The sequence below is a fragment of the Rhincodon typus genome, chromosome 6 (genome assembly GCF_021869965.1).
Source record: "Rhincodon typus isolate 14 chromosome 6, sRhiTyp1.1, whole genome shotgun sequence".
In the NCBI taxonomy this organism is placed as follows: Eukaryota; Metazoa; Chordata; class Chondrichthyes; order Orectolobiformes; family Rhincodontidae; genus Rhincodon; species Rhincodon typus.
In genome coordinates, this window is record NC_063337.1 from 5,126,203 (window position 1) to 5,141,982 (window position 15,780).

A 15,780-nucleotide genomic window follows, 5' to 3' on the forward strand; every position below is an offset into this window, starting at 1 on the left:
CAGATTCACAACCCTTTAGGTGAAGAAGTTCCTCCTCAACTCAGTCCAAATCTGTTCCCCATTATTTTGAGGCTATGCCCCCTAGTCGTAGTTTCACGCATCAGTGGAAACAATCTCCCTGCTTCCATCTTAGTTAGTTGATTAATTGCTCACCACCATACATGACTGAATGTGGCAGGGTTTAAATCTGATCTTTCAGGGATCGCATAGTCCTGGGTATTGCATATTGCTTCCATTGCGTGTCACACAAGTAGTCCTGTGTTGTAGCTTCACCTAGTTGCTACCTCCTTTTTAGGTATGCCTGGTGCTGTTCCTGGCATGCTATCTGGCACTGTTCATTGGATTTTATCCATTGGTTTGATGGTAATGATAGACTGAGGAAAATACCAGACCATGATGTTACACATTGTGTTGATCACAATTCTGCTACCGATGGCCAACAGCATCTTATGAATGTCCAGTTTTGAATTCTAGATCTATTTGAAATCTGTCCCATTTAGCACAGCTATAGTGCTGTACAACACGATGGAGAGTATTTCCAGTGTGTTGTCATGCCTCGCTGTGGTAGCCCACTGGAAGTCAAACCCTGCTATTCCCAGAATCATAACAAAAGTAAAGATCAATTTTCACAGTATTCTCAAATTTGCTTGTCTTTTTCGAATCAGGTTGATGCAAACCACAAACTCAGTTTCTGTACTTAACAAGACTGATGATGCATTACAAATAAATAGGTTTTAGTTACAAATAAACAATTATGAACTGTCAGCATATTACCGTACCAGTTAAATTCTAAACCACTTATAAAACTCCTCCTACACACATACAGAAAGAAAAACAAATACTAGTGTAATGGGTGAAGGGATAAACTGGAAAGCTACTTGAATGGTCCTTGTCCATGGGATCCACTGAGATTATCCATTTGGTTTGTCAGGACTTGCTGCCCCATGACCTTCTTTCTCAGATACTTTAAATTGTTTGCAGAGGCACAGGGTGACTCATTCACAATTTACAAAGTCTCTGACTTATTGGTTAAAAACCACAGCTTACAACAATTGGTAAGGGAAAATAAACAGATTTTGCTCGAGCTTTCGCATTTTTCTTACAGCGGAGACAAAGACAGTACTTTCCCGATGTCCAAAGGTTTTGACCATTACATTCTCACCCACAAGCTATTCAGCTACCTGGTTGTTGCGAAACAAAATGCCTTTGTCATCACCAAAGTGGTAACTGGTCACAACTCCTCAGGCAGATCAGCTATTCGTTGCTCATTTTGTACATACTCTCTGCTGACAATTTGTTTACATTCAAACTTTCCTCAGTGATTGAACAAACAATAATGTAACATTACAATAAATGCTGGTACTTGTGTTTATAAAATACAGCGATCCCTTTGACAATCCTTGGTTTTGAAAACTACAATCAAAAGTGCAGGAAAATTAAACGATAGAGTCTTTCCAATGAATACGGAGACTTTGTGTGCACAATGACTGTCATTCCTTTTGATACTCGATCCTGTCATGAATAGACATATCAGCAACAGGCAGATTGGTGAGGAGGGGGTTAGGTAGATTTATTTTCTTCCTGTGGTTGGTTCTCTCACCACCTGCTTTAGATCCAGTCTAGCAGCTGTGTCCTTTCCACCTTGACTAGCTCAGTCAGCAGCAATGCTATCAATCTAATCCAGCTATGCCATTGAAGTCTCTATCTGGAGTATTCACCAGGTTTCCCCTCTATTTCATCCAAATTGTGTTTAAAGAAAGTAGATAGTTATTAGAAATTTTCTTTTGAACTTATACTATTATCACTGTTAGTTTCATTCCTTCTATACAGGGTACAGTCGGTTAATGGAAATGGATGCACCATTGTTTGACATTGCAGGATTGAAGAACCACAGTAGATAGTTGAAAGGACATTTTTTAGCAAGCTGGTGCACAGGTAATGTCTGTGGTGTGAGCAGATGTGATGGGTGAGGTTTAAAAGACCTTTTGCTTTTCATTACAATGAGAAGGAAATCCACAATGATAAGTAAGGCCTTTTTAGGAGTCTGCGTTGGCCTCCAGCAGCCTCTGACCTCTTCCCTGGGTCAACAGGCCTACTGCAGCACACCCCCCACTCCACTAACCCAAGGCCATGAAGATTGTACCTCGGAAGTCACTTTCTCTGACCTCAGTGAACCCAGAAATTTTCTTGATTCCTCACACCTGCCAAGGATGGAAGTCCAGGCTTCTCTCTCCACAGATGCTTAAGACCTGCACTGTATTTCCAGCGTTTTCTGTACTTATTTCAGATTTGGAGCACCAGCAGTTATTTGGCTTTTATTAAGAGAATTAAGAGAACCCTGTTGTGCCAGGGTTGAATTTTCAGATGAGTGAGAACAAGTGGTTATGTTTCTGCTTTATTTTTCATTAAGACTTTGGCAAAAAAATGGGATTATTAAATTAAACTCAGCAATAAAATATCAAGCTGGAAGTATTTTCTTGCCTCAAAGTACTATTGGAGTTATTTGCGAATGGATGTTTAGTAGCTTTATAAATCAATCCTTTTTTTCTGCTGGTTCAGTTTTGAAATGAAACTGTAACACAAAAAAAAAACATTGTCGCATAGGATGATATAAACAAGGGAAGTTGAACGCATGTGTTAAATGTTAATATGCTAATAACCAATAACAATTTCTAAGCTTAATATATTCTAGTCACAGAAATACATCCACTATTTGCCACATCAACTGGTGCCCTTTGGCACCCTGCAGCTAAGCCTGGGAGAGAGTAATAATTCAGTAATTTATAGGGTAGATATTTTTCAAACAATATAAAAACACCTTAAGAAGAACTTGAATTTGCTCTCAACATGATGTATGAAAAGTTAAATGATCTGTGTGACTTTGTGTCAAACTTGAACAGACCACTGAATCATCTGGCGTTTGTTTGAAATTGTGCATCTTTCAAGCGTGAAATGTGTACCTCATTAGGAACTTCTACAGTGGAAGGCAGAATTTCTGCAGTGACTCTACTTATGTAAATGAAGAGCAATATTTTCAAGCAATAAAATGTTGAGGCAAAACATTGTATGTTTCATGCACAATTGATGGAGCAGCTCAGGACCCTAACCTTTTATTTGATGGTGGTGATTTGGAAATTATGCCCCGTGAGTTGAATTCTAGAACTGCCATTCTCGAGCAGGGAACCTGGAGGAGAACATGGAATCATTCCTGCCAGAAAGTGATGATCAAGTAAATGCTGAGTTCACTATCTCCAGGGTCTGAAACTGATGCAAAAGCCTTTTTGCTACCTTGAGGAAAGCCTATATTGCGCATAGTTGCCACTCAATCTACTACACATTCGCTATTCTCAGACAAGTCGCAGCTTTTTCCTTTCTTACCACGCATTACATATTCCAGCAGATCACATATTCAAGTTATGAATTAAAACTGAAGTCCCACAGCAAGGAGCGTAAGGAGGCTTTATAAAGCAAATAATTTTGACATATTGATAATCTAACTGCGTGATATTAAGTCAGTTATGCACAACAGGATATGCTAAAATTTCAGCTTCTTAAAGCATTGGTACCTCCATACTACCTTGCATAAAATGACGGCATCTACTAACTTGCCATGACAAAATGCATCACTTTTCATTAATTGGAAATATAACAGAACATCTACATATACTGTATTCATACCACTGGTGTTTTGCTATTGTATTGTAAAATCTATAATGAACTGTACTCCATTAGCATAACATAAGAAGTGATGCACTATCATACTCTTCTCACATTCTTTCTCTCTCTCTCTCACTCACACTCACACACACAAACTTAGAGCTGTATAGCAAGATGAAGCCATAGTAAGTTGTTTTTTAAATACAGTTAATATGTCACATACCTTGGAAGACAAAACATTTTTTTGAGACCAAGAATATTCTATTTGGCAGGACAGTTAAATACTTGGGGATCCAGGTAGTGATTAAGGGAGAATGGAGTGGATCACTGCTCAGTTGAAATGGGGCAAACTTATCTTCTTTTGATGAAAGAGATGGCTATAGTGAACAAAGCATGACAGTTATCAATTTGGTATCTTAAGTGGCAGTTGATATTGCAAAAAATATCAAAGCAATGTTGAAAGAAATGGTGAACTGCCACGCTTGTAACCTTGATTAGAACTGATAGTATGGCTCTGTAAATGGCTTTGTGCTGACACACAGCATATGCAGATTCAATCAGACATTGCCAAAGAGTAGAGCCAGGGTCTGAGAATATGGGTGATGACATAATGGCAGGTGGTCCACCTTTTGTGGCACCTGATCTACGCGGCATCCCTTCTTCACATTGTGTACCATTTCAACATTAAATACTGTGACTGGGGCACTGGTTAAGCTGCTCCACCATTAATATAAAAGAGTGATATGGAGGTGCTGGTGTTGGACTGGGTGGACAAAGTCAGAAATCATATTTCTGAAGAAGGGTCCAGACCCGAAACGTCAGCTTTCCTGCTCCTCTGATGCTGCTTGGCCTGCTGTGTTCACCAGTTCTACACCTTGTTATCCTAAGTCTAAGGGGCTTTGTTTCCCACCCCTGCCCTTCCCGTTCCCCCTTGAGGCCATTCTTTTACATAACCCAGACTCACAAGACCAGGACTGTATCCTTTCTGAGCCAATCAGGAAAATAAAAACAAGTGTTTTCTGATGCTATAGGAAAGATGTGAAACTTGAAAGGGTTCAGAAAAAATTTACAAGGATGTTGCCGGGATTGGAGGGTTTGAGCAATAGGGAGAGGCTGAATAGACTGGGGCTATTTTCCCTGTAGCGTTGAAGGCTGAGGGGTGACCTTATTGAGGTTTATAAAATCATGAGGGGCATGGGTAGGGTGAATAACTAAGGTCTTTTCCCCAGGGTGGGGGGAATCCAAAACTAGACGGAATAGGTTTAAGGTGAGAGGGGTAAGATTTAAAAGGGATCTGAGGGGCAACATTTTCACACAGAGGGTGTTTTATTTTATTCATTCACAGGATGAAGGTGTCGCTGGCTAGGCCAGCATTTATTGTCCATCCCTAATTGCCCAGAGAGCAGTTAAGAGTCAACCACATTGCTGTGGGTCTGGAGTCACATGTAAACCAAACCAGGTAAAGATGGCAGTTTCCTTCTGGGTTTTTCCGACAATGGATTCATGGTCATCACTTGACTCTTAATTCCAGATTTTTATGGAATTCAAATTCCACATTTTGCTGTGGCACGATTTGAACCCAGATCCCCATACCATTACCTGGGTCTCAGGATTCATAGTCCAGCCATCATACCACTAGGATATCACCTCTGGTGCATATGGAATGAGTTGCCAGAGGAAATGATGGAGGCTGGTACAATTACAACATTTAAAAGGCAACTGGATGGTAACATGCATATTAAGAGTTGGAGGGATATAGGTCAAATGCTGCCACTTGGGACTGGATTAATTTAGGAAATCTGATCGCTGGATCAAAGGGTCTGTTTCTGTGCTTTACAACTCTGTGACTCTACGAAGGCAGGTTTGTCATATGAGGAGGGATTGGATCGCCTGGCTCTGTATTCACTGGAGTTTAGAAGAATGAGAGAGAATCTCATTGAAACATAAATTCTGACACAGTGAGACGGATTCGATGCAGAGATGAAGCCATCTGTAGCCTGGCATCCAGTACAAGGGACTCACAGCCTCAGGACATAGAGTTGGCCATTTTAGACCGAGACAAAGAAAAATTTCTTCCCCAGAGGATGGCAAACCTGTGGAATTCTCTATCACAAAGGGCTATGGAGGCAAAGGTCTTGAATATGCGTCAGAAAGGATGGAATTCAAGAAGCTAATGGTGTCAATGGGTCTGGGGAGAGAGCAAGAGGATGGCATTGATCATCCATAATCACATTGAATAGAGGAATGCACACAACCTTAATCCTAACACCTGCTTGTAATTCCGGTTTCTGTTTTCTGCACCGAACCAGGTCTCAGGTTGAGTTTCTTACCAAAACCGGGAATATTTTTGTTCCAAGAGAAACCGGAAGTGCAGCAAATTCTCAAAAAGTCTGGATTCTGATAGACATGGACCTTGGGGTGCATGACCACCGGTCCCTGATGGTATCAGGACAGGCAGATAAAGTGATTAAGAAGGTATAAGGATGCTTGTCTTTCTTAGCTGAAGCATAGAGTTTCAGATCAGGAAGATTGTGCTAAAACAGCATAAAACATTAGTCCAGTCACAGCTAGAGAATTGTGTGTGGTTCTGGAATCCATATTAGATGAGGGGTTTGATAGCACTAGAGAGAGTGCAGAGGAGATTTACCAGGATGTTGCCTGGGCTGGAGAGTTGTGAAGAGAGATTAGACAGACTGGGACTGTTTTCCTTGGAGCAGAAGAGATTTGGAGGGGGACACTGAGATGTATAAAATTTTAAGTGGCACAGACAGGGTAGAGAGGAAGGAACCTTTCCCCTTGGTGGAAGGATCAATGACCGGGACATAGATTTAAGGTAAGAGGCAGAAGGTTTAGAGGAGATGTGAGGAAAAATGTTTTCCCTAAGAGGGTGGTGGAATTTGGAACTCACTGACTGTAAGGGTGGTAGAGGGAGAAATCCTCATAACATTTAAGAAGTACGTGGACATTCACTTGTGCTGTGAAGGCATTGAAGGCTATGGGCCAAGTCTGAAAATGGGATTAGAACAGTTGGGTAGTTAGTTTTGACTGGCACAGACTCAATAGGCCAAAGTGTTATTGAAAGAAGTCATTGTAAGTTCACGATGGACATAAAGTCATAGAGTCATAGAGATGACAGCACGGAAGCAGACCCTTTGGTCCAACTCGTCCATGCCAACCAGATATCCTAAATTAATCTAGTCCCATTTTCCAGCATTTGGCCCACATCCCTCTATACCCTTCCTGTTCATGTACACATCCAGATGCCATCAGAAATTTTGTTTCAAAGGCTTTCTGTAAAACACATAACTACTTTCTTTGTTGTAGATTCTGCTCAAGCTGCTTTGAACTGTGATTGGTTTGGAGTGATGCAGTTCAGTTAGTGGGAAACTTGCTGAGAGCAAATTGAATTGGAGGGAAACTTGCTGAGAACAAGCTGCCCAGCTGATCTCTCCCATTGGTGAAAAGAAACACTCTCATGTTGAGTTCAGAGTGAAACTTGTGTGTTTGAAAGTATAAGTTAAGAAATGTCTCAAAAATAGTATTTTCTGAGGCACTAGAGCCTGCAAGACTTCAAAGACATCATGATGAGTGATTTGGCCACATACATAGAACTTCAGAGCAACAGACTTCAGAACATTCTACATTTCATCCTTTGCAATAAAGAATAATTATAATTATTATAATAATAATTAATAGTAACTCATTGGGGAAAGTGTTTTACAAAAGGCTAATTTCTGCAGAGAAATTGATGAAGTTTCATTTTGATAATAAACCGATGATGGTGTTCTTTAAGGAACCTGGTTATGTTGAAACCAAATGTAGATAAAGATATTTAATTGGTCATCACAGGAACTGGAGAAAGTATTTTTAGTTTTTGTTGTCATTCATGCAGCAGTAGGACTAGTACAGCAATGCAAGCCTCTAGCCTCAGTCATGATGGAAGTGAAACCAGCAGGCAATCGAAAATGTCACAGTGATGTCAAGCTATTTTCAACTGTGAAATTGGGGGATGGTTGGACAGACTGGATTTCTCTTTGAAAGAAAGAACTCACTCAGGCTCAGTCAACTGAAAGGCCACTTTCGGACAAAAGCTGTGGAAGATTAACATAGTAACACTAACATACACATACCCTAACTGTCTCTCACCAACTTTCCCACATCCATGCACACATACACAGTCTGGAAATCATAGAATCCCTTCAGTGTGGAAGCAGGCTATTCAGCCCATCGAGTCCACACTGACCCTCCAAACAGCATCTCACCCAGCCCCACCTCCTACCTTGTAGCCCTGCATTTCCCATGGCTAACCCACCTAGCTTATACATCCCTGGACACTATGGGCAATTTAGCATGGCCAATCTGCCTAACCTGCACATCTTTGGACTGTGGAAGGAAACCGGAGCAAACTGATGCAGACACAGGGAGAAAGTGCAAATTCCACACAGACAGTTGCCCAAGGGTGGAATTAAACCCGGGTCCCTAGTGCTTTGAGGCAGCAGTGCTAACCACTAAGCCACCGTGTCATAAGACAATGCAATTTAACAGAGAGAGCACAGGGAGACAATATAAGATAAAGGGCACAATTCTAAAATGTGTGAAGTAGCAGGGGAATCTGGAGTGTATACAGGCATGAGACATTAGAGTTAGCAGGATAGCTAGGAGAAGTTGATAAAACCTACAGTATCCTAAGCTTTATTAAAACAGATGCGGAGCACAGAGAGGGAGGTGAGGTTGAGTTTGTACATGACACTAGTTTAGCTTCATCTGGAGTTCATGTAGAGTTGCAGACACCACATGAAAGGAAGAATGTGAATGCATTGCAAAGAGTGCAGAAGATGTTCACAACAATGATTCCAGGAAGGAGGAATTTCAGTGGATGGGGAGTTTGGGATTGTTCTCTTTGGAGAGAAGAAGGGATCTGACTGAAGTGTTCAAAATCATGCGGGTTCTGGAGGGTAAATGGGAGAGTCTGCTCCCACTCGTGAGAGGATCGAGAATGAGGGAGCACAGATTTAACGTAAAAAAGGAAAAAAAGCAAAAGTGACTTGAAGAAATTCTTCTTCTTCAGCAAGCGGTCAGTGTCTGGTTAAAAATCCAGCAACTCCCATTATCACCTTGACTATACATCCTCATGAGAGATAGTAAGAACTGCCAATGCTGCAGTCAGAGATAACACAGTGTGGAGCTGGAGGAACACAGCAGGCCAGGCAGCATCAGAGGAGCAGGAAAGTTGATGTTTCTGGTCAGGGCTCTTCTTCTGAAGAAGGGACTTAACCTGAAATGTCAACTTTCCTGTTCCTCTGATGCTGCCTGGCCTGCTGTGTTCCTCCAGCTCCATACTGTGCTGTCCCTATACATCCTCACACCTTGTTTCCTGTAAAGAGTTTATTCCATTCTCCAAGTTTCTTCATCTCATCTGTTCCAATGATGCCTGTTTCTTTAAGGGGGCCTCCATAATGTCTACCTTTTTCCTCAACCAAGGATTCCGCAGCACTGTAGTTGATAGGGTCCTATGCTGAGTCCAACTCATCTCCCACATTTCAGCCCTCACCCCTCCCTTCCCTCCCACAACAGTGAAAGGGACCCCTTGTCCTCATTTACTAACCCACCAGCCTCCACATCCAAAGGACCATTAGCCATCAGTACCACCACACCCAGCAGGATGCCACCACCAGACACATGTTCCCCTCCCTTGTCCGCCTTCCGCAGGGACTGTTCGTTCCGGGACACTCTGGTCGACTCCTCCTTCCCCCCAATACACCCCACTCCCCTCCCAGCCCCATGGCACCTTCCCCTGCAACTGCAGAAGGTGTCACACCTGCCTGTTTACTTCCTCCCTCCTCAGTATTCAAGGGCCCAAACACACCTTCCTGGTGGAGCAGCACTTTACCTGCACGTCACTCAATCTAATCTACTGCATTTGCTGCTCACAATGTGGCCTTCTCTACATTGGAGAAGTGAAGCGTAGACTAGCTGACTGCTTCACAGAACATCTACATTCTGCCTGCAAAAATGATCCTGAGCTTCCAGTTGCTTGCCACTGTAACACACCACCCTGTTCCCTGGCCAACATCTCTGTCTCAAGTTTGCTGCAGCAGTCCAGAGAAGCTGGAAGAACAACACCTCATTTTCTGCTTGGGGACCCTGCAACCCTCCGGACTCAATATCGAGTTCAATAATAGTAGGGCTTGAGGCACCTTCTCCCATGTCGTTATCCCAAACCCCACACACCAGACCAGGTCAGCACATGGGCCGCTACCACAAACAACCCATTGTCAGCCACTAACAGTGCCCATTAGCAGCTATTTATCCTCCCAGGCTGCCTTTTACCCATTCCTTTATCTGCCCAACTGAGTTTCTCTCTCTCTGGGCTCCATCTCTACCTATCGTTTACTCCTAATCCCCACCCCATCTTCGGCATCTATACCAACCTTACACCAGCTACAGTCAATTCTGAAGAAGGGTAACTGGACCTGAAACGTTAATTCTGCACTCTCTCCACAGATAAAAACTGAAAGGACTGTGGATGCTGTAACGTTCTGACGAAGGGTCACTGGACCCGAAATGTTAACTCTGTCTTTTCCTTCACAGATGCTGCCAGACCTGCTGGGCTTTTCTAGCAACTTTATTTTTGTTCCTCTCTCCACAGATGTTGAGCAATTTCTGTTTTGTTTCTGGAATGTATTGCCCAAGAGTGCATTGGAGGCGAGTTCAATCAAGGATTTGAAAAGGGAGCATGACTATTACCTGATCAGGGGGACCGTGCAGGCTTACAAGGAGAAGGTGGGAGAAATGGCACAATAAGTAAACTGATCATGTGGAGAGCTGATGCAGGTATGATGAGCCAAATGGGGCCTCCGTCAGCACAGTAACAAGTTTGTCATTCTGTGACTCATGAGGTCTTTAATATTCACCTAGAACAGGTAAGTGGATCTTCGATCGAATCAATGCCCTGCCTTTGCAGCCAGGCCTTTAAATGGGCAGGAAACATAAGTTTCAGATCAAGGACAAGAGGGCATTAACGAGGCAAAATACAGCCAGAAGATAAGGTCATGAAAGTATGGAACTTGCAACCTCCCAAAGACTGTGGTTACTGGATGTCAAAACTAAGATCACAAGATTTCTGTGGGTGGCACAGTGGTTAGCACTGCTGCCTCACAGGCCCAGGGACTCACGTTCAATCTCAGCCTCTGGCAAGTGTTTGTATAGAGTCTGAATGTTTTACCCATGTCTGCGTAGATTTCCTCTCAGTGCTCCAGTTTCCTCCCACAGTCTAAAGATGTGTGGGTTAGGTGGACTGGCCATGCTAAATTGTCCATTGTGTTCAGGGGTGTGCAGGCATGAGAAATGCAGTGGCACAACAATAGGAATGGTTTGGATCTCTTCAGAGTCCAGTCTGGACTTGATGGGCTGAATGGCCTGTTTCCACACTGTAGGCATTCTATGAAGAAGGGTCTAGGCCTGAAACGTCAGCTTTCCTGCTCCTCTGATGCTGTTGGCCTGCTGTGTTCATCCAGCTCTACACCTTGTTATCTCAGATGCAGATGATGTACGGATTGCTTGGCATTCTTCATTTATGCAAAGTCATTGCTCAGTCGTTTCAGAGGGCAGTTGAGAGGCAACCACATCGCTGTAGGTCTGGAGTCACATATGGACCAGACCAGCTAAGGATGGCAGATTTCCTTCTCTCCCGACCATTAGGAACCAGGTGAGATTTTATAATAATCGATGTTAGATTCATGGTGGCATATTCCAGATTTATTTGTTGAGTTTAATCAAACACTGTGGTGGGAATTGAAACCCCCATCTCCAGAGCTTGCATTCTCACTACACCACCACTTCTCTCGCAAGAGATCACCTATGGTTGATGGGGCAAACCCAAGGAGCTGTACATTCCTGTTATCAAAATGAGCCCAACCTTTAGTTAAGGCCAAAATCAACAGGAAAGGTAAACGGAATGTTGGCCTTTATTACAAAGGGAATGGAGTGTAAAATTAGGGAGATCTTGTTAAAGCCATACAAGGAATGAGTCAGACCACAGCTGGAATAACGTGAAAAGGTTTGGTCCCAGCATATAAAGGAAGATATACTGGCATCTGGGGCTATCCACTCAGCTGAAACTAGGTACGCAAGGTCTCTCTTGTGAGGATGAGTAGGTTGGGCCTGTGCTCAATGAAGTTTAGAAGAATGAGAGGTAGGCTTATTAAAACATATAACATTCTTTGAGGACTTGACAGAGTAGATGCTGAAAGGTAGTTTCCCATTGAGGGAGACTAGCACCAGAGGCATCATCTCAGAATAAGGGGTTGTGTTTTTAAGACAGAGATAAAGAATTTCTTCTCTCAGACAGTGAATATGTGGAATTTTTTACTCCAGAGGGCTGGATCATTAAATACATTCAAGGATGAGATAGATAGCTTTTCATGGTTGTGGGAAATTGCAGGAAAGTGGAGTTGAGGGTTGTCAAATCAGCCAAGATCTCATTGAATGGCAGAGGAGACTCGATGGGCTGAATGGCCTAATTCTGCTCCGATGTCTATGGTCAGTACAAAAACACTGTCCAGTCCATACCTTGCCTTGCAGTGCCACCATCCTGTGCCTCCATCTTCCTTTATTTAAAGAAGCCACTCTGACCCAGATGTTGAGCTGAGAGTTATACATCCACACATCATTACTGTACAGGTTCCCACCTGTAAATCAAAATAAAGGTAAGACATTTTATTCCAAGTCTGACAGAAACAACAAAGTGCCCATCTGCTTCCCATCTGATCATTAAAGTAGGATGTTACATGACTTGTTTACAAAAGCACCCCAGGGAAAGTTATCAAATTTCTTTTCATCTGGCACTCCACTAATTGGAATTCTACAGTAACTGGAATTTCCAGACGTGGGTTCCTGTGTGTTGTCTGTTTAAAAAAGGCATGCTGCTCCCAGCTTTTCAAAATGAAGCATACACGGGTAATATAAACTCGGAGCAAGAGTAGGCCATTCAGCCCTTCCTTTCTGGTCTGCCATGCATGGCTGACCTGATTACGCTGCATTCCTACCGGCCTCAGTCCCCTTTCAGCACACACTGACAACCTGCCCCTTGCTAATCAACAGTCCATCCACTTCTGTCTTCAACATATTCAAAGACTCTGCTTCCACCACCTTTTTGAGGAAGAGTTTCAAAGACTCAATACTCTATTTGAAACATGTTGAATTCTTAAAGGGCTTGACAGGGTAAATGCTCAGAGGGCATTTCCCCTCATGGGAGAGTCTAGGATCAGGGATATAGCCTCAGAATAAAGGGGCACCCATTTAAGACTGAGATGAGGAGGAATTTCTTCTCTCAGAGGGTAGTGCGTCTTTGGAATTCCTTGCCACAGACAGCTGTGGAGGGGGGGCACAGTCCTTGTGTAAATTTAAGGCCAAGATAGAGACATTCTGGATCAGTTGGGGAATTAAGGATTATGGGGAAAGGGCAGGAAAGTGGATGTGAGGAATGTCGAATGAGCCAACATCCTGTTAATGGTAGAGCAGGTTGGAGGGGCCAAATGGCCTACTCCTTTCCCTATTACTATGGTTGTATTGTTCAATGGGCCCACTGGGTGAGAAAAAAAATACTTCTCATCTCTTCCACTGAAGAATTTTATTTCTTTATTGTTTCTTGGGGTATGCAAATCAGCATTTATCACCTATCCCTGGCTGCCAAGGAATTGGGAAGTTTGCTCGGTATTTCAGAGGACAAACAAAAAGTCAACCACATTGATGTGGGGCTGGAGTCACACATTATCCTGATCAGGAGAACAGATTTCATACCCTAAAGGACTTTAGTGAATGGACAATTGTGCTCAAGGCCTGGACTGGAACACAACTCTAGAACCTTGTGAATTAGAGTCAAGGGTGCTACCCATTTAGCACAGCTGATACACAGCTGGCTAAACTAATTGCACAGGGGTTTCATATTCACATATACACACTCACACATATATACACGTACCCATATGCACACTCAAGCTCACTCAGACTCACATGTATACACACACACCCATATACACATCATATACACACTCAGTACACACTAGCATACATATACACATGCAATCTCACACACATATGCACACTCACAAGCTTGCACACATGTGCACGTGCACGCACACACACAGACACACACTCACTCACACACACACAGATATACACATACACACACACACACAGACACAGACACAGACACACACAGACACAGACACACACAAGCTCGCAAACTCTTACCTACAAACACACTCACATTCCCACACTTCCTGATTTCACTCATCCACGGAGCTCCCCTACACCGACTACACAATGAGACCAAGGTTCAGCTGCTGACCTGAGAGAAAGATATCATTCCTGAAGGAGCACACGGCATATTCCGACTTGGAGTAGTCAGGGATCTTGGCCAGTGGTGACCATTCACCCGTCCCTGGATTGTACTGCTCGGTATGTGGCAGCATTGCGTGACCCTTCCTGTCACAGCCTCCCAGCATGACGATCACCTCTGCAACATTCGCAAACCTGAGTGAAAGGAAAGTGTCTGCTGTGAGGTTAGGTTTTTATCCGGTCCATTCTGCAGGCTTACACTGTTGATCCAGAAAACAAGATACAACAGCATCAAAAGAACAAGACCTCGTACCACACAGCAACCTACTCCTAACATCCTCTCAAGCTCAGACACTCAGAAACATTCATAGAATTGGACAGTCCTTCAGCCCATCATGTCTATACTACCAAAGCTACACTAGTTCCACTTCTTCACAGTACGCCCATAGCCTTGAATGTTATGACATTACAGGCGCTCATCCAAATACTTTAAGGTTTCCCAGGCAGTCGATTCCAGATTCCCACCACCCTCTAGTTGAAAACGATTCTCCTCAAGTCTCCTCTGAGCATCCTGCCTTTCACCTTAAAATTGCGCCCCATTGTTACTAACCCTTCAACTAACGGGAACAGCTGATTTCTATCGACCCTGTCCACGTGGACCAAAGGATCTGTTTCTGTGCTATATGGCTCTATGACCTCTACCAGGTCCCCCCACAATCAGACACAACTTACCTCCGTGGTCTTGTCCTTGGAGACACTATCTCATTACCAAAGATGTGGAACCTCCTTGCCTCTTGCAGCAAAGGTAAACACTCCTTCGAGCTCAGGATCAGCTCGTCCATTTCGACTTTCTCAACAAAATATATCCGATCCAGTAAGGGAATTCGAACGTGCTCCAAAAGCTCTTTCAATGCATGTTTTCTACCAGGCAGGTCATGATGAACCCACTGCATCACAGCTTCAAAGACAGTCTCTTCCTTCGGAATAGCTAGGTCGTCACTGGACAGCTGATCACACAGGAATTCCTTGGGTAGTTGCAAAAATTCTTCATGCTGGATCACTTCTGCAAAATGTTTCAGCAGGAACTGTTTGCTTTTCTCAGACAAGCCCTGGATGGTAAAGAGGTTGGCAAAGTTCAAGAAGCCAAGGCAGTTGCAAGGATCCAGCTGGTTCTCCAAGAACTCCTCACAGCCTTGTCGGAGCATGGAGACTTGGAAGAGGTCAGACGCTTCCAGCAGACTCTGAACGTTGTCCTCTCGGATGATTCCCATTCCTCCGTACATATAGTCTATCACACAATCCATGGTGTCAGCTGAGACCCCTTTGATGTCGACAGCGTTCTGTTGGCTCTCCTGGAAATTGGTGCTGAACATTGTCCTGAAGTAGATACTGCTGGCAGAGAGGGTGGCTCGATGGCAATGGAACTCTTCACCATCAATACGAAGCACAACATCAGTGAATAGTCTGCTTTTACGAAAAGTGTTCAGATTTTGCAAGACGTCTTCAGCATGGCATGCCTTCAGGTTAAGGTCTGTGGTGGGAGCCTTGCTGCTTAACTGTGTCTCTAGAGCCTGGTCTTCTGGGCTTACGCTACCGAAGCCCATCATTGGGTTCCAAGGGTCTTCCGTCTACCTAGAGAAATGAAACAGTTAGGAGTGATAGCAGGAACTGCAGATGCTGGAGAATCTGAGATAACAAGGTGTAGAGCTGGATGAACACAGCAGGCCAAGCAGCATCAGAGGAGCAGGAAGGCTGACGTTTCGGGCCTAGACCCTTCTTCGG

General features: G+C 43.5%; 2 protein-coding genes across 5 annotated transcripts in view; both read right to left on the reverse strand.

Annotated features, from left to right (window-relative positions):
* Positions 1–15,780, reverse strand: part of dgat2 (diacylglycerol O-acyltransferase 2) — a 659,593-nt gene that overhangs the window by 618,710 nt on the left and 25,103 nt on the right. The window lies entirely within an intron of this gene.
* LOC109928510 (kelch-like protein 24) overlaps positions 1–15,780 on the reverse strand; it is a 393,202-nt gene that overhangs the window by 374,660 nt on the left and 2,762 nt on the right. For both annotated transcript variants that reach the window (XM_048598465.1, XM_020528460.2), the window contains exons 2-4: positions 14,731–15,630; positions 14,009–14,193; positions 12,229–12,347 (exon numbers count right to left, since the gene is read on the reverse strand). In XM_048598465.1, the coding sequence (XP_048454422.1) occupies positions 12,229–12,347; positions 14,009–14,193; positions 14,731–15,605 (1,179 nt within the window). In that variant the 5' untranslated portion in view covers positions 15,606–15,630. The remainder of the gene's footprint in view (positions 1–12,228; positions 12,348–14,008; positions 14,194–14,730; positions 15,631–15,780) is intronic.